This window comes from Choloepus didactylus, chromosome 10 (assembly GCF_015220235.1).
Source record: "Choloepus didactylus isolate mChoDid1 chromosome 10, mChoDid1.pri, whole genome shotgun sequence".
In the NCBI taxonomy this organism is placed as follows: Eukaryota; Metazoa; Chordata; class Mammalia; order Pilosa; family Megalonychidae; genus Choloepus; species Choloepus didactylus.
In genome coordinates, this window is record NC_051316.1 from 43159754 (window position 1) to 43179467 (window position 19714).

General features: G+C 37.2%; 1 protein-coding gene across 1 annotated transcript in view; it reads left to right on the forward strand.

Moving 5' to 3' along the window:
- Positions 1-19714, forward strand: part of ALDH1A1 (aldehyde dehydrogenase 1 family member A1) — a 52555-nt gene that overhangs the window by 1170 nt on the left and 31671 nt on the right. Inside the window, 4 exon segments of the mRNA XM_037850747.1 lie at positions 11578-11682; positions 18604-18642; positions 18644-18700; positions 18702-18750. Of these exon segments, the coding sequence (XP_037706675.1) occupies positions 11578-11682; positions 18604-18642; positions 18644-18700; positions 18702-18750 (250 nt within the window).

Genomic DNA, 19714 nt, shown 5'->3' on the forward strand with positions numbered 1-19714 from the left:
TTGCTCAACTGACTGGCTCTTTTTCTTGGGAAAGTATCAGCAGAAATCAGATTGTGCCTTTTATATGGTTGGCCAGCAGCTATGAAATTTATCAAGATATTTTTTTACAAGGTTTTATTAAAGGGAAAAAGCTTTTCCATTTAATTTTATTACAAATAGGAATATAAAAAATGTGGTAAGTCCGTAACAATTTTCACATGGCAAAGGCATGCCCAAAATGTGACAAGATTCTGGTTTCCCCTACTTTCTTGCTCTAAGTCTGTCACTCATAAAAAATTGTAATTCAAAGTAGACACATTTAATAATACATTTCAGGAAGATCAAAATTGTTGTCAATGACTGCAATTTTCTGTTGCTGTTTCTAGGGTGTATTTTTCTGTGATATTACCTGGGAAGAGTTTTGATAGTATAAATGTCAATTTGTAAAAAATAGCTTTGCAGAAGTTTACAGTCTTCCTTGCATGTGTATCTCAGGGAAGCTCTAATGTGAAATGCTCTTTATGCCAAATTAAACCTCATTTAGTAGTTATTAATGAAACATGCAAGAAACAGAAGTGAGATAAAAATTAAAAATTAGGTCCTTAAAATCCAGCACACACAAGCATGGAGCTAGTGGGTCCTCAACACAGAGGGGTGTTTTTAAGTTTGAAATCTCCTGTTCATGTAAAAGCCATTGAACAAGAACACCCTCTAGGGAAAATGACCTAAGTGTTCAAAAGAAGGCAAGATTCACAGAGTAGACATTTGCTCTTGCTTTGGAGAACCTCTCTGGGTAAAAATACCCAATGCAAGTCCGTGAATTTTTATTGCTCACACATCTTTTATGTAAATCTGTTCTGCTTAGATAGCATTTTATTGTTTGATTTATAGGCCACAGCATTTTCACACTTGGGAGGACACCAGTTATGTATATAATTAAATCTAAATGGGTGAGCTTTTTAAAATGCCTAGCACTTTGCACTTTCTTTTCACTGTGTCCCACCAAAGAAGTGTTGTGGACTTGTGCTTGCAAGAGGCCTTGGAAAAATGATGGTTATTAACTAAGTCTCCTGGGTTGCAAACCAAGTGAGCAAGGATTTTGTGGTGCCTGAGGAATTACCTTCTGTGGCCAGCCCCTAAACTCCTGTTTTATTTTTTTCTTACTATTTTAATATCCTTCTTTATTATCACTAGGAGTATATTGGTCCTTGGAGCAAGGAAGAGGGAGGAGACAAGAAGGGATGAGTAACAAAAAATTATTACAGCTATTGGGAGACTGTTTTTCACCCAAACAAAAGAAGCCATTGATGCATATCTTTCATGACTTATTCTCTAGAACAGTCTGGTTATTTCTTTGTTGGGGTGGGCAAAACAGAGATCAGAGTAGAAGAAATGCTTTCTAAAATGATACACATGTTCTTGGAACTTAAAGCCTTCAATAACATTGTTACAAATCAACCTAAACTTGTATCCCATCTCTATTGTTATTTTTACTCTTTCCAATAAAAATACATTTCACATCTTCCCAACCCACCAATTTCACTGAGCCTTTAAATGAAGAGCTTCTTTGAAAGTTGTGTGACATTGGACAAATTACATTACCTCTCCCTGCCTCAGTCTCCTCAGGTGTAAAATGAGGATAATAAAGGTACCTATTTCCCAAGATGAATGAAAGGATTAAATGAATTTAATGCATGCAGTACACTTGCAATAGCACCCAGCACATGAGAAATGATTGATCAACATTAGCTATTAAGTCCCATTTGTTTCTGAGGATTCTTTTCACTTTTTCCAGAACTTTCCCTGTTACTCAACCTCTCCCAGACCTGTTTCCACAAGTGTTCCTCTCATTTTCTTCTCCTAGTTTCTATGTCACTCTCCTTGTACAGTCAAGTCCTACATGACAAGGTTTGCATTGGAACAAGTTCTGAGGGTGTATGCAGGATTTCAGGGATCAAGAATTTTCTTTTACAGGATTTGGTAGCTTTGCTTTCCATTCTGCCTTCACAACATTGCTTCTTACCTTAAAAAAAAAAAAAAAAAAAAAGAGAGAGAATAGGAAATTCAAGAAGACACACTTTCTCTTACAGAGAAATGTTTAGTTTAACTCTTTAAACTTAACTCATTGAACAATAGCTTGTTCATACTGGAAAAGATCTTCATCAGCTAAAAACATTTCACACACACAAACAAGGAGGACATAATTATGGCTAAAATTCCCTGTATTTACTCTCTGCCAGAAGCTGTGCTAAATTCTTTACAATAATATTATTTAATCCTTAAGGTAATCCTAGAAAGAGGTTACAATCTCCATTTTATAGATGAGGAAACTGAGGAACAGATGTAAGTTAACTTGTCTAAAGTGGCACAGTTATTGAGTGACAAAGTTAGATTTTGAATGCTGGCACTCTGAGCCCTCACACCCACAAGTGACTTGTCTAAGGTTGATACACCTACTTGGACATTGAATCGCCAGAATTCTGTTCCGTCCTTCTTTATTCGGACTTTCAATTGTCCGTTCCTGATTTCTGGAGGGGCATGACCATGAGTCTTTCCAGCTGCTGCACAGCTGTTCCCAAGCCAACAGGAGGCAGTTCTGCTGCCAGCTTAGAAAAAGAGAACAATAGATAAGTTCAGAAGCAAACATGCTTTCAGCTTTCAGTGAAAAGGTGGGATTGAGATTGGGAGGGGCTGTGGTGCAGAAGGTTTTGAAATATGTGTGCAATTTCTATGTGAACTACATTTCTTCAACTGCTGTTGAATGAGTTTTGGCTAGAGTAGGAGATTACTTTCCTAGATTTCCAGTATTGTTGTTGAACCCATCTGGGTTAAAAAATATGCTTCTGATAAAGAAAGGTTATGATTCATTGAGCACTATGTGCTTGGCACTATTCTAAGTGTTTTTTCTTTGTTTGTTTGTTTTTTATCATTACCTCTTTAAATTCTTCCAATAAACAAATTCTGGCCACATGCATTTCCAATACCCACCCTCTTCATTCATTTTGGGCTAAATCGTCCACCCCTTCCCTTCTCCGTTTTTCCAATCCCTTTATTATTTAACAAGTATTCAAATGGGTGATCTGGGTCCTATGAAATAAGAAGGCAAATATGGTTTTTGCCTCATGAAACTTACATTTTTGGCAGCAGCAGGAGGTATGAGGCAGACAGCAAGCAAGTAAGTGAAAACTGTAATCACAAATTACGATAAGTGCTGAGCAGAAGAAAACCGAGAGCTGATCAAATATGAGAGGAAGTTCTTACTTTTGATGTGGTGGATCAGGAGGGTATCTTTGAGGAAGGGGCATTCAAGGTGAACCTGAAGGTTACAAAGTATAGGGTGGCCTTATAAACTGGGGAAAGAACAAAGATCCAGAGGTAAAAAGATCCAGCACATGCAATGACCCTGAGGATAATAGCTTGCTTGGTATGTTCAAGGCTAATATAGCTACAGTGAAGTAAGGAAAAGAATTGTGAGACAAAATTGGAGACAGAATCTGGGGCCAGTTTGGCTGACAGGAAGCCACTGAGGGATGCTTTAAAACAGGACAAGAATTACACTCAAGGCAAAGCTGATCGTTGTGCTGCTTAAATTCGAATCTCCTCAAATCCCTTCTGACTGAACAGAGTGTGTTTGCTTTGGGCCCAGAAGCAGTTTAACTAATAGCTGGAAGACTGCATTATGCAGTAAATTAATAAGTTAAAACTCGCTTCAATTTCAAGCTCTTCTAGTTAGTTAATGGTCTGACCTTCGCCAAGCTTCTAATCTCCCTGAGTTTCAGTTCCCCCCATCTGTAAATTGGGAATAACAATGAGTACCTTGGAGAGTGGCCCTGAGGATTAAATGAGGTAATTTGTGGAAAGTGCCTGGCACTTATTAGCTAGCTACTTGGTCACTTCTCTCTTTTACCTTGTCATACCCAACAGGCCTGTTAGAATTCTAAAATGATTCAGCTCTCAATTGTAAATGGAACTGACGCTGTATTGTTTATCACAGTTCAAAACTGCTTTCCTTTCATATATTTAATTTGGGGCTCAGGAGTATCCACCTGCTGGGAGGGAGCTAGGGAAGATATTACTAGTTTCTCATTTTAAAGCAGAGGAACCCAAGCTCCGAAAGCTTAGGTAAACCTACTTAAGGTCAAACATCTCTTGGAAGGCAAAGACAGAACTAGATTCTGCATTTTCTCATTTTAGATCTGATACTTCCTTACATGATAGCATATTTTTAACCTAAATACTAAAACACAGTGCTTGAGTCTCACTGGATTGTCTCAAACAAGTGATTTCACACCTGTTACTTCGTTTGTATCATTCATTCCTTAACTCTGATAGAGCAAATGGAAATTTGGATGATGGGTGAGAAGGAGAATTGATTTGAGTACTGTTAGGACAGGCCATCAGAGAGAAAGTGCTCTAGAGCAGCTTCCCTGATTTGAATGGGCATATGAATCACTTGAAATACAGATTCTGATTCTGTAGGTTGTGGTAAGGTTTAAGATTCTGCATTTCTAACAGGCCTCTAGGTTTTGCTGATGCTATTCAAAACCACCGTCTAAAAGTTTTGGGACAGCCTTAAAACTTTTCCTAAGTTGGCCATCGTCCAATTACTTAGGGAACTGGCTTCCTGTTTCTACCAGAAATTCAACCACACCCAGCCAGATCAGAATCTCTTACCTTCCCCTTCAGAAAGTGCCTGAGGCCATCAGTAACTAAATCATGGCCACAAACCAGAGATGGAACCAACCATTGATTTTGCTCTTGGAATAGATAATCATTCTCTGTGAATTCAATATTTAATGATAGCAAATCCTTGGCAAGTGTTTTACTTCTCAGGCACCTGTCCAAATTCAAGGAAACATAGTCAACGAAAATCCTAAAGTAAATAACACATATCCCAAGAGAGGGTTTTATATTAGCCCCAGTTCACACGGTCTCTCAGTCCTACAAGTATTTACACGATTTCTTCAACGTCGACTTTACCTAATGAAAGTGTCCCTAATTACTTGCCAGAAAGGGAAGACTGGGTGAGAAAAACTCTTAAAGAGTACAAGAAGCAATTCATTTGATGAGTAACCCAAAGTTAAGGTAATGCTCAATGGCATGTTTCATCTATGGGATGATATAATACAGATCAGTATAAAAGAAACCTCATGGGAATCCAGGTATTGTTAAAATGGAGATACACTTGTCTCAAAATAGCAATTATATAACTTGGGGTAGTGATGGTGGTGGTTTTCATGATGCTATTGTAATCGTAGCCAGGGATACATTACACATTAACCAGATTTAAGTGGCAAAATAAAGCCATGTTCAAAAGAACTTGCGCAATGACTGCTTCATAATTAAGTATTAAAGTAAAATCCCCTATTAAATAACAAATCAGAAAAGTAATTATTTGCATAAACTGGACTTTGTAACACTGGTGTGTTGTGTGTGTGTGTGTGTGTGTGTGTGTGTGTGTATTGTGTATCAAAAGCTCCCACAAACTTACAGGCATTGCTTGCTAGGGATATGAAGTGTTGCTAATATTTCCTTTTCTGATATTATAATATCTCTAGTGCTTTTATTACAGTGTTGGAATTGTTTATGGAAATTTTGTTGATGGGAATTTGTGCAAATATTGCAACTCTCAACACCATTCCAGGGAACAGCCACTTCCCCCACCCCAAGATCCAGTTATTTAAGCATTTTCCCTGCCCTCTCAATATATTTTTAGAAGTCTAAGGAATACAAATAACAAACAATTGAATTATGCAGCATTGTCTTTAGAAGGAAGGGGCTTACTTGTGAACAATTGTATTACTGGGTCTTCATACTAAGAAATATTAACTATGTCAGAACTTTTGAGTACTTCTACATTTTATCTCTTCGATAGTTCCAGGGTATATTTGATGTACAGAAGTTGTTGACAAGTATTTTTGTTATCTGTGGGATACAGTGAAGGTGAGGCCAGAATAGAAATCCTTTGACATTTTTCTTTGCCCCTGATTGCATTGAAGAGGCTGAAGAGGTTTTTCAAACAACAACAAAAAGAAAAAAAAAACCTCATATTACTGAAGTGAAACTGTAATTTAAAACAGAAATGAAATCAAAATTCTATTTCTCCCATTCTGTTTTGGTCACTCTATCTCATTTTGTTTTCATTCCTTTGAATGCAATTAAATACTTTTTATCCCATCCGCTATTTCCTCCCTAATTTCCTTTTATATTTTTCTGCTTCGAATCTCAAGTTTTGCTTTGTTGCCTGGGGGTTTTTGCTGAAAGTAGTTGCCAGGGATTGTCCAAGTCTGTTATTCTGGAAATCTAGCATTGCTTCCTTTAAATGTGTAATACCCCAACTGATTTTTGTTCGGTCTTTCCCTTATTATTAATCTTCCATCTTTTCCCCCTCCTCCCATAGTCTTTGGTACTTTTTCAGGTTCTTAATGCTGAGCAAGGTTTACACATTTACAACATGCATTACTCCCACACAGCCACCCAGGCTCTCTGGTTTGGAAATCCACACAGTTAATACCAAATGGGGTATCTCATCATACTCCCTCTCCCTTGGCAAGTCTTAAAAAGAAAACCTTTGTTTCTACGGGACCTAGAGCAACTGGCCCAGTTGTGGACCTGCAGAGATAAAGTGAATTTTGCACATTCTGAGTATCTGTTGGAGCAACACAGATGTTTGCCCCTTTAGGCAACAGACTACAAAATCTGGTATCGGCAGATAACTCAGTCTTTATTTTGACCGTTCATCACATTCAGCTCTAATCCAAGCCAGAAATGGTTTGAGAAAAGTGCTCATTTATTTAGAATGGTAGCTTTATACCAAATACCTTAAGATATGTTAACTTTTACTCTAGAAAAGATATTTTTTTTTTTTTCAAAACTGTGACTGCGGCTGAGGAAATGGCTACTTGTTTCTCAAATGTTACATGATTCATTTCTTAAAATCTGGCATTATCTAAAATTAAAAGGGTAAAAAACACTTTTAAAGTTCCCACAATATTCCCATTAATTATTTTCCCATATAAAAAGCACTTAAAGTCCAAGAGTGTGTCAGCGTCTATAGTTTCCAATCAATATTTTAAACATTAAATTGATGTCTACTCTACACACATATTATTCAAAAGTATCCTGAGTCCAAAATTCATAGTTAGAATATAGTTGGCTTAACTAATGGTTAATAATACAGAATAGTTTTTAATTTAATAGCATGATCCCTTCCTCCCAAACTTACTAAATGCAAACAGCAAACAGAAAATGAGGGTTGTCATCACTGTAGATCATTTCTAGGCCTAAAATAGGTTTAATAATTATTGTAATAAATTCTCATTAGCCTGTACTTCTCCATATAACCATTTTATATGATCACAGGAAGGATGATTATCCAAAAACATTTGGTCACATGGTTAGCTGGAAGGCAAATACCAACTGTAAAGCTAATAAAATTAAAACAGAAAAAAGATAATTAAGGCAGTTCCTACTAATAAGTTCTCCATCGCTAAAGGGAAGAAAAGAATGGGCAATGCCTAGTGTTCATAACAGCCTAGATCATGTCAGTTTCTATGCTGAACTATGATTTCATGCTCTGAACTCTGTGGGAGAACATATATAATTCATAATTCGCAGACATTACTCCACTCTAAACCTCATCATTTCATGCCTGGATTGTTAACATTGTCTCCAACTAATCTCCTGGACTCTGGTTTCTCTCCTTCAAATCAATTTCGGGTACTTTAAAGTTAGTATTCATAAAGCACCTCTTTGATCCTGTTCACTCCCCTATTATCTCCAGAATAAAGTCCAAACTTTTCATGATTCACCACAAACTGACTTTGTTTCCATTGTCTGACCTTACCCAGAAAGTATCTCTACCAGAACTGTCTGTTCTGGGACAATCTCTTTACTGCATTCAGACATCCCAAGATTGTTCCTTCCCTTTGCTCGTTGTTTCCTATCCTTGAAGGATGCCTGCTTCCAGCCCTCATTCCCCTCTTCCATGAGTGCTATGCAATTTATTGACCAAAACACTGCATTGGGCATTTTACTCTTTGGTCCTCCTATTCTTTCTGGCTAGCCTTCTTATAAATACATTGTCCACTTAGATGGTAAGGCCATTGAGAGCAGGAGACATGAACAACTCATCTTGCATCTTCCCATGGGAGCTTCCAGAGTACATCTCAGATATTTGCTCACCAATTGACATACACTTTTCTGAAAACACAAGAGTGACTATTTTGGATTATGTGACTATAAGCACAAATTCAAACAAAAGTGGGTACACAGTGTTCTATATTAAAGATTAAAGCTGAATAATATAGAGCAGTTCCTGTTAATTTGGAATCATCTACAACTGATCTTTTCAGTTACCTTAAGACTGCCAGATAAGCTTGTGTTATTACTTTAGGTTAGTGCTCATTTACAAAACAAAACAAAACAAAACAAAACAAAATTAACTGACTTCAATCTGAAAGGGAAGTTTTATGTACTGTTTAGATACAAGACTCTGATAGTGAAACTAGACAGTGCATACATACTGAAATGTTTCTTTCACCAGAAAAGATTATATGCAGAAAGTAAAATAAGCTATAATATATTGGAACATATTATTGAGACCTTGAAACTGCAAATTATCACAGTCCCAAAGGGTAGGAGGATTCAGGCAGGAATTGGAAAGTTTCACCTAATAGAATGAACCAAATTCTAGGTCTTGCTATTAGAATTTTGGTGAAATCGTGCTGTGAAAGAGTGGAATTCTTGAGTTTATTTCTGACAAGCTGAAACTTGTATTTTCTGAGCTTAGACATATAAAGTCTGAGGTGGAAATGCAATCTTTGGGGCAGGGAGAAGGCAGAATTAGAGAATGGGAGTGAATCGGATGCAGGCTTTGTTAGACTAAAGAATCTAGGGCTGGTTCCATGAAGTCTTCAGTTTTTGTTTGGAATTTGATGGACTCCCACAACTTTAATATGTGGCAGAGTATAATAAGTAATTTAATAGTAGGATAATAAAATGCTGTATTGGAAGAGAAGAAAAAGAGGTTAAATTCAATTGGAGTAACTAGTGAAAGCCTCTTGGAGGAGATGACATTTTAAGCCCAAATATGAAGTATGATTAGAAGAAAATAGTGAAACTGTAGTCAGGAACAGCATGAGAAAAGGTGTGGAGCAAAGAAAGGCATGTGTTTGAGACACTACGAGAGGCTGACTGAGAGAATAAACTAAGAATGCTGGGGCGAGATCATAACCCCACTCAAGCACCATGCTAAGGAGTTTGATGGTAGAAGACCATCTAAGTGGGCTGGGGATGGGAGCAGGAGGGTGGGTGGTGATGGGGGGTGTCAGCAAAATCTAAACTGGGTTGGCTTAGGAAAAGGATTATGATTAGATTTTTATGAGGCAGAGGTTGGGGGCAGGGAAGGGGTTATTATAATAGTATAGAACAAAGTGATACAAAAGGGTGACTAGGGGTTGTATGTCATAACCAGAGAAGGAGTGTGTGTGAGAGAAAGAGGAAAAGATAGAGATAGGCAAAGGGAAGATAATAGTGCCTGAGGGAGCTTTAGAGCTTAAGTTCAGGGGCGGTAGCAGCGTGGAGCTAGAGATGAACTCAATTTTGGACACATTTAGGTGTTTCCCAGACATCCATTGAGAAGAAAAATACTAAAAGATGAGGGCTAGAGATGTATAAAAGAAAATATTCTTTAAAATAATTATGGGGTTTCTGTGAAATGCTTTTCTGATACAGTGATGATTTTGGGCAAGTCATATTTTAGTCTGAATTTGTCTATCTTGAAGTTTAGCCGAGACACAACTTTTTTTCTCTAAGGATAAAATGATGAATTTTATGGTCTTCATCTGTATTCCATTATTCCATTGCCCTATCAGAGAAACAAGATACCTCTATCTTTCTCATACCCCTATATGCGTATCTTTGCACATCTCGTCTTTCTATCTGGACTGCTTTGTACCCTCCCCTCTTTGTTTATTTATGCCCCCATTTTTTCTTGTCAATGTCCATCTATCACAAAGAGACATACAGGAGGCCAGAGGTGTGCAGAAGTACAAAGAACAGGCTTTCTGTCTAAATAATCTTATGAATATAGAATGAGTTATATCTCAAGAATTTACAAATATATCATAATATACACTTTATTTACTTGATAGCATATTAGACTGTCCTGTGGATACTACAAGATAAAATATCTGAGTTAGTAAAAACTCATATAGTTTAATTGAAAAGACTGCTTTTATTTCAAATATACACAATATAGGTAACTAAACTAACCATGTAAAATCTTGATAGATAACACAGGGCATTTTTAATAACTACATGATTTTTATTTAGTATAGCAACTGACAAATGAAGGGAGATGTTTCAATACATTCTCCATCAGGGTTGCTTATTAATAACTCACCTTTACATATCAAGTAAGGGAGCTAGGTGGGTGTTGAAATTAAGATTTATATTCTAAATCAAGGGCAGTTGTCACCATTCTTTTAAAACTATGCATTTTAAACTGCCTGTGATTCAAAATTAAATGAACTAGCTCATGTTTTAATAATAAATCTAACAGAAAGTTGCAATGTATAATGTTCAATGCTCTACTTATGATTATTTTAATATCTAAATAATGACTAAGAAAATGGAGAGTAAACAAGAAATAATGGGATAGGAGAAGAGAGAAGAAATCCTAGCCGCTCTGAGAAACAGGCCATAGCTTTATTCATCAGAAAAGGAATGCTTCTTAATTTGGCTTTGTCAAATATCCTTAATTTGGCTTTGTCAAATATCTATACTTTAGTGAAAGGTGAATGAGATATCCAAGTTCCACTAGGTTCCTTAATGAAGCTCAAATTCAGGGCTGCAAAACTTGCAATTCAAACTTTTTAAATGACAGACTAATGCTTTCTAATATTTCTATTTTATGGTGTACACAGAATAAAATTCCATATTTTATGGACCCTTAGATGCATGCATCTTTCTCAAAGCTATCAATGAGGCTGAAAAATCTAGAACCTGATTTCATCTGAGGACAAATAAATTATTAGCTAATCAGTTAAAAAGGGGAATGAACCCCTAGGCATTTAAAAAGTCAATGAAAAAGATGTCACTAGGCAACTGCTTCCAAGCAAACTTCTTTTAAAATTCCTCTCCAAAACTATCGTGAAAAGTGTAAAATAAACAGCCATAAAATAGTCACTTCCAATACCAAATCTCTCAGTCGCACAAAATGAGCATGTTCAGAATCTGAAGTGGAATATAGAGACAATGATTCATAAAGATCTAGCCCTCGAAAGCATCTGCTCTTGCCTCAAATTTATAGTTATTTCAGGCAAAAGCATCTTTTTCTAGATTGCTTCCTCCAGTCTATATTTTCTAGTGTTGAAATGACCTCATATTTTAAAGGAATTTAAAAGTATTGCTTTATTTGTGTGTCTGTGTATACAATAGCTTAAACAGCCAAAAATAATGGGGGGGAGACATCTGATGGGGTGATGCTGTAACATTACATCACTTAGGCATTTTGTGATGCTTTAGTTTAAGTTTGTAAAAAATTTCCAAAATTTACTGCATGTCTTTCTGTATGATTCCTCTCTGTCCTTCCAGATCTTCATAAATAATGAATGGCATAATTCTGTGAGTGGCAAGACATTTCCAGTTATTAATCCTGCAACTGAGGAGAAAATATGTGAGGTGGAAGAAGGAGATAAGGTGAGTGTCCTAACCCTACTTTCATTTTATGCCAAGGTTTTTGTTGTTGTTGTTTTGTTTTGTTTTTTGTCACTTTCCATTCTGAGCTCCCAAACCCCTTTGCAAGTTCAGGTAGAAATGTCATTAGAATATGATTTCTAGAGACATGTGGGGAAATTTTCTAAGCCATACTTGGTACATAGAAGATACTCAGTAGTCATTTAATGATGATGAGCCTATGGAGTGAGGAGAGTAAAAGTCTATCTGAGTCTATGTTAAAATAATCTTTCTAGTCTTTAGATGTCCAGATATTATCAAGCTTTAAATCTCTGTGGCAAAAAATATGGAGAGGTATTTTTTTTTTCTTTTGTGAAAAGATCGCTAGGAGATGAAGTCAGTAAAACCCAAGGATAGAACTGTTGGTGACACTGTTTTGGTTAATTGCAGCAATCACATCCTCCTGGCCTGTCTCCATCCTTTCATTGCCTTTGAAAATCCAAGCACTGAGATCACTAATTTCAATGCACTAAGCCATGCAGAACTATTCCAAGATAGCAATACCTGAGGGGTTCTTTTGGATTTAAGGAAGGCCCCAGATTCAGGTTTTGGGATTATCAGATTGAAGTAAAACCCCTGCTTGGAGGGGAAGGAGTGCAGAGTTCAGCCACAGGAGTCAAGAACTTCAGAATTGAGACACAATTCTTTAAGATTTCACTTTTTGTATATACCAGTGGGTTCAACAATGCATAAATTCCAAGCTTCTCACTGCTTCTGGGAAAAAAGTCCACACACAAAGGTCCTTTATAATTTTACTCAACCCATGTTTCTGGCTTCCACCCCACTCCGACCCCTTCAACCCTGGAGGTTCCAACTTCACCATGCCCACATGTCCACCAGGCATTGTCTGCTGTCTGCTGCCTCTGTGCCAGGTATGAGGTGCAGCCTCGGGGCCTAGTTCAAATCATCATCAATAGGATGAGCACAGAGGTTCTGTGGCTTTACTCACCCTCTTTGAGCTTTGGTTAATTTTGTGAAAATGAGGAAATAGAAAACCTGGGGAGTTAAGTAAGAAAATAAGTAAAGAGCACAGTGCCCAGCACATAACAGAGCCTCAGTCATCACAGGGTCCTTTCATCTCCTTAAGGCCTTCTCTAACCTTCCCAGGTAGACTTGCTCTCTTCCGTGCCATTGTCGAACTCTGCTTTTACCCATATCATGACCCCTGTATGGCATAGCTATTGGCTAATTTGTCTGAGATAATGTGCTCCTTGTAGAGATCAAAATGATGTCTCACATTTGTATCCCCAGTATCTGGTACACTATAGGTAATGAATAAATGAAATATTCTTCTCCTCCACCAAGCTTTGAATTTCCATATACCCCGTGAATCTGCCAAGGGATCCTGTTCTGAACTGATTACTGACTAAGGCAGTGATTCTCAAAATTTATCATACGTCAGAATCACCTGGAAGTCTTGTTAAGACACAGATAGCTGGGTCCCACTCTCAGTCTGTTTCAATAATTCTAGGGTGGGGCCCAAGAATTTTCATTTCTAACAAAGTGACTTGGTGATGTTGTATTGCCAGTTGGGGAGTTGGGGAAAACCACTGAACTCTGGTATTAAACCATAGGCTGTATCTCCTCTCAGGGGTTCACACTTAATAGGCAAGGAGGTTAGTGACTAGAAACTGTGCTGTGACAATTACTGCACCTCTGTGAAAAGTTACAAGAGCAAACTTGGGCAGAGAAATCCTGGCCGTCCCTGGCAATTGCCAGAAAAAAAGCATTATATTTCCCAGAAATAAGAGGAAAATTTATTCTTCACATTCCACAAGGAGTGATGCTTTTTATCAGAGACTTCTAGAGAGCCTTACAACAGGGCATTAACTCAAATGTCCCTGTGGTATCTTGAGTGGTCTGGCAAGCCTGAGGAACGTGTGAAGAGCAATTAAAATAAAAAAGCAAACTGAAGACAGAGTAAGCCCCTCACAGCTGCCTACCCTTTCTCCTCTTAGGTATAAATGCCTCTCAGGAGGGAGATTGCAGATCTGTTTTCGTTTGCAGTTAGCAAAAGAAAAAATATTCTCGATGTTTTAGCTCTTGAGCCTTGAACATCTAGCTCTGCCACTGGCTTCCAAAATTAGTTTCATCAGTAAAACAAATTGGTGCCTGGAGTTTATGATGAAATCATCTAAGGTAGTCTGAGGACTTTTCTTGGCCCCGTTTGTGAGATTTACCTTCTTCCTAGCATAGGGAGGAAAAGTTATGATCATACCTGAAGCCTTAGAAATGCTTGTCGTTTATTTGCTCTATGCTTATTGACAGTTATTCTTGCCCACAGAAGAGCAGAATTTTCTGTAAAAATGTAGATCAAGGACCCTCATTAACATATAACAAAACTTCTAGTCAGGTCACACTGCTAATTGAGTTGCTTGATATTTGATCACTCAAATTGTTCATGATATAAGCTGCTCTTGGTAAGCAACAATTTGCTTACCATCCAGAACTCTTGTAGCTTTATTCCTTTGGGAGTGATGTGTTACTTTTCTTTTTAAATAATTATTGCCGTTCTCACAATTTTGCCGACAAATGTATAGCAACCTCTAACAGCATTGCTTAGTGAAAGGTACAAATCTCGTAAATTACAGTCACAGTAAACCAATATGCTGGAACTGACTCTTTAGATAATGAGCCAAGAGGTTTTAGGGATTTAATTTATGAGTAGAATGGAACTAACAATGGGCGGTATACCGCCTTTCAAAGGTATTATAAAGAAAGGAGGAGGAGCAAGAAAAAATGGAAGTTATGAAGCAAAGCACAGATGTGGGTGGGAACTGTTTTCTTTTCACTTCAGTGGCTCTTTTACGCTGTGTTTACTAATCCTGAAACCTGCATTTAATGCTAAAACAAGACCTAACAAATGATTGGTGGGAATAAAAGTAAATGTCCATAAAAGTAAGTGCCTACAGCAAGTGTAAAAGTAAAACTGGTCTGATAGCTAGTTTCTCCATCTCTGAATAAATTTAATATGGAAATGCACAATCTTGGAGTGATTGCCAATTTCAGTTGGGGCATTTGATGTTTCATCATCATTCAAATTGTCTCCATCCTTACTTCAAAAAAAAAAAAACATTTTAAACACTATAAAGCAAAAGTGTTATTGATGGTGGCAAATCTGGGTTACTGTACCAAATTGTTCTCTTGTTATTCTGAAAATTATATTCCTGGAAATGCCAGTTCTGGAGAAAAAATCCAAGAAATTCTAGTCCTGGAATAGTTAAAAACAAACAAACAAACAAAAAAAGCAAACAAACAAAAACACTTAAGCCTTTAAATTGTGTAAATTCTGTTTATTATACAATATCTATTTAAGTACAATTTAGCACATAAATATCAATATAAACAAATTATTTATATCACCTTGAACATAACCTCATGTAAAATCAATACAGCACGATGACTTCATAAGACAGATAACAAAATCATTAAATCTTTGTTAATTGCCTATTGTGGACCAAGAATACTGGGAAATATTATAGTTTATAATGCAGAGAACACTAAATATTCATTGCAAAGAAAATTACTATTAGGAAGCAGCCTTGAACAGCTATCGGAGCTGGATTTTGGAATCAACTGTCAGATCAAATCCTGGCTCTACCATTTGCTGGCTTAGACATTAAATGTCCAAGAGCTACAGTCTACTCACCTGTAAAACAAGGTCCATAATATTTAACTATAGTGGTAACAGTGGGCCTTGATGAGCTAATAGCTGTAAAGGGCTTAGCTTAAATGCCTGGAGTTCTCATAACCTTTTGCTGTGTTACCAGGTTGGATTAGTCTGGCAAGGATTTAGGTTGTGATATTTTCACTGGGTCTTAGAGAATGTGTGGGATTTTGAAAATAAAGATGTGTGGTGAAAGAGGATTCTAAGCTAGGAGTATTACAGTAGCAGAGGCAAAAAGGAGTTGGGCCAAACTAAGATAGACTAGAAAAAAATGTGAGCAATAAGTTTGGGTAGACGAGGTGAGGAACAAAGATGTTGGACCTTGAAAACCAGGCAGAGAAGCTTGGCCTTGGCATGGTAAATAAAAGGGAACCATCGCAAACATGTGAGACAGAAAGCGATATTATTTGAGGAAGATTAGCCTAGTAACAGTCAGCCAGACCATTTGGGGGTGGGGGGCGGGGAGAGAATAGACTTGGGAAAACTAGCTACAACATGAGATAATCAGAGCCTAAAATAGGACAGGGCAGGGAAAACTGAAAGGAAGGATTAAAATATAATAGAACTATTGAGTGATTTTAAGATTGTTATGACTGCTGCAATGACAATAACATTTGTTATCATTTAATGAACAGCTAACATACTGTCTGTCACATAGAAAATATGCTTCAAGTGTTATTTAATTTTCAACACGACCTTGTGAGATAAATTATCTCCTTTTAAAGATAAGAAAACTGAAGCTTGGAGAAGTCATGTTACAACCAATAGCTTTCACTTTGGAACATTTTTCACAGCGTATAATAATATATTTGCATGATTATTTCATTGTAGGTCTATCCCATTAGATAGAAAATTTCCAAAGGGCAATCTCTTTACTCCACTATTGTATCATTAGCAGCAGGCATAGTGCCTGATGATCAGAGCTACCGATTAGAGCGCTTAGTAAGTATTTGGATGGATAGACTGATGGATGGGTGTATGGATGGATCAAAGTTTACATAACTGATAAGGAAAAACCAGAATTCAAACCCGGGTTCTCTTGTCCCAAAACCATGTATTAATTACAATTACTGTATTTCTGCTACTGCAAGATTGAGGAGAAGATGTGAGGAGTGGCGTGACCCAAAGGACATAACCACAAGGAGAACCTCTTCATAGCAGCATTCTCTAGGGATGTCATTTTCCAAATGGCAGAGTTACTTGTCTTGAAGCCAGGTGCTTCATCTTGTAGTGAAGGCCTAAGAGAAACCTAGTCACAAATAATCTACATTTATTGCCTTCATGCTGGAATGAAGCTGAATTCCTTTGGGAGACCAGGATGCCTCTGATATTTGACTACATCTGATGGTGGATCACTGAGCAGAAGGATTCAAATGAAAGCCGTGTCTCACAGATCTGTTTAAACACAGAGCAGAATATATTTTATAAACTGTGGTATCTGCAGATCATGCTGGCAATCTCAGATTTTTGTGGTTTGCTTTTTTGAAAACAGTGTTCTCTGAATTTAACTTGGAAAAAGATAAGAGCCTATGGATCAAATAATGTCCAAATGTAAGAAATCAATGTGATTAACCAAATGCCCAAAATATGTAGTGTGTACACATATTTCTCAATAAAGGCCAAGTAAGAAATGTGCATATTTTACTGTATATGCTAATTATTCTCTGAAAAGTTAGACAGTAAAATACACAAGTGTGTGATGTAAACAGTGTTTGCCTGTATGCTGTAAATATTATCACTTAATCAGAGCACATTATGCTTCTAAATACCCTTCTTTCCCCAGATCTTAGTATGGAGATAAACATTGTCAAAAGAGTTTATTTGTTTGTATTTTAATTTGCACACTTGTAAGTTTGAGACATTTGAATTAAATACAGCCTGAGACAGGAAATAGTGACTCAAGTCTCATGTCTCCCCAAAGGGGAGGTGTCATCCTTGGATGGGGTTTCAGCTCAATTGTGAGCAACTTAAACTATTTTCAAGCAATTTCCCTTCCCACATTCTCACAGGGGATCTTGTCTCCTGCAAAAAGTTGCAACCTGCTGGCCTATGATAACAAGTAGCCATGTTTTCTTGAAGACTGAGTATGTGCTTAGGCCACACTATGTACAAAAGAACGCTGGAATGATCTGCACTTTTTAGGTCTAAAACATGTCAAGTAGAAATGGAAGAGATGATTTTTGTTGGAGAGAAAGTCTGAGAAGCTCAAAAGAGACTGAATAGGCATCTGTGGGAGAATGAAGGTGGTCAAGATGTAGTTTGTAACTGAGGTGGGACAAGCAAAGAACCTGAGGAGTAAACCTGGTTTGGAAAGACACAAGGAAGGAAGGGGGTAAGTGAAGGCAGGGGGGCTGGATCGAGTACAGAATCGCTTTATGATTTGACTCTTGTTTGAACTAATGTTGTTTTAAGCAGTGCCTTATTAGTGATAAGAAACTGACTTCTTTACCAACTTGGAGATTAAAAAGGATCTCTTTTACCCAGGGATTGACACATACAGACCCTTCTCTATACCAGTTCCACCACCTCTACACTTTTTCCCCTCTGCACAAAAGTAACGAACACATACTTATAATGTTTAATCTTCAATAGCAAAAGAAAATTCTATTCACCCTTCAGTAGGTTCTTCATGACAGGGGACACGTTCTAGAATCACCAAGGACCAAAAAGGTTATTCATGATTTTGGATCCTGGGCTTTGCCTGGAATTTTTGGTAACCCAGTCACCAAAGGAGTATAATGCAATGGAAGAAAGCAGGGTTCTGCAGACAGGCTCAGTTCAAAAATCAGTTCTGCCACTCTTAGCTATAGACCTTAGACAAATCTTTTCTCTCCCCTTGCTTCAGCTTCTTCATCTAAAAAAATGGGTAAAATATTTATTTCACAAAATTATTGATCGTATTGAGTTAATGTGTATAAAGTTATTAGATCGAACTAGATAAAAGAACTCAAATGAGAGTAACTATTCAAAATAATTATTACACTATTTGTATTTGTTCTAGGAAACCAAGCATTGCACATGCATGAAGCTCATCTTCTAAGATAAGGCAGTGGATTTAATTCCAACATATTGTAATTGAGTGGGTATAGTGTGCTAAAACTTTGGGCTAATGAAGACCATAGTACTGCTTATGAGGAGTTTCATTCTATTTTATTGAGTGACTGCCATTAGATTTCTAATATGTTTAACCTACTGATTAAATTCCTTTTGACTTGCAGGAAGATATTGACAAAGCAGTGAAGGCCGCAAGACAGGCTTTTTCAGATCGGCTCTCCATGGCGTACTATGGATGCTTCGGAGAGGGGAAACCTAATATAACAAGTTGGCTGATTTAATCGAAAGGGACCGTCTTCTGCTGGCGGTGAGTACTCTCCAGATTAGGCAGGTAGCAAGAGCTCTAGAAACCATTCATTGTTTTAATGGGCAAGTCATTTTGATTTGAATGGTCACTGCATGCTCTCTACAAACAAAACATAAAAGACTTCATTTCCCAGTTGTTTAAAAAAATTATTGTGGTAACATATGTTCAACGTAAAAGTTGCTATTTTAACTATTTTTAAGTGTACAATTCAGTGCCATTCATTACATTCACAATGTGGTGCTGCTGCCACCACCATCCATTACCAAAATGTTTTCATCAGGCAAACAGAAGAAACCCTGTACCATTAAACAGTAATTCCCATTCTCACCTTCCTGGTAACCTCTAATCTGTTTTCTGTCTCTATGAATTTGCTTATTCTAGATATTACATGCAAGTGGATTTCATGCAGTATTTATGCATTTGTGTCTGGCTTATCTCACTTAGCACAATGTCTTCAGGGTTCATTCATGCTATGGCATGTATCAGAACATCCTTCCTTTTATGAGTTGATAATATTTCATTGAATATATATACCACATTTTGATTATCTATTCATCTGTTGATGTGACGGACACTTCAGTCGTTTCAACTTTTTGGCCATTATGAATAATGTTGTTATGAATGTTGGCTCACAAGTATCTGTTTGAATCCCTGTGTTCAATTCCTTTGGTTATCTACCTAGAAGTAGGATAGCTGGGTCATGTTAACACTCAGTGTTTAACTTTCTGAGGAACTGTCAAATTCTTTTCCACAGGGCACCATTTCTCATTCCCATCAGCAATGTGTGAGGGTTCCTATTTCATCTTCCAGCTTTTGTATAGAAACATTACCATTGAACTTATTCTCAAATTGTTACCTGCCCTCTTGTTCTGGTTGATGTTAAATCTCTGCTCCATAATAGATTCTACAGGCCAAACTTTGGCAAATACCAAGTTAGACCAAATTAAATTTCTTTCCTTTACTCTAGA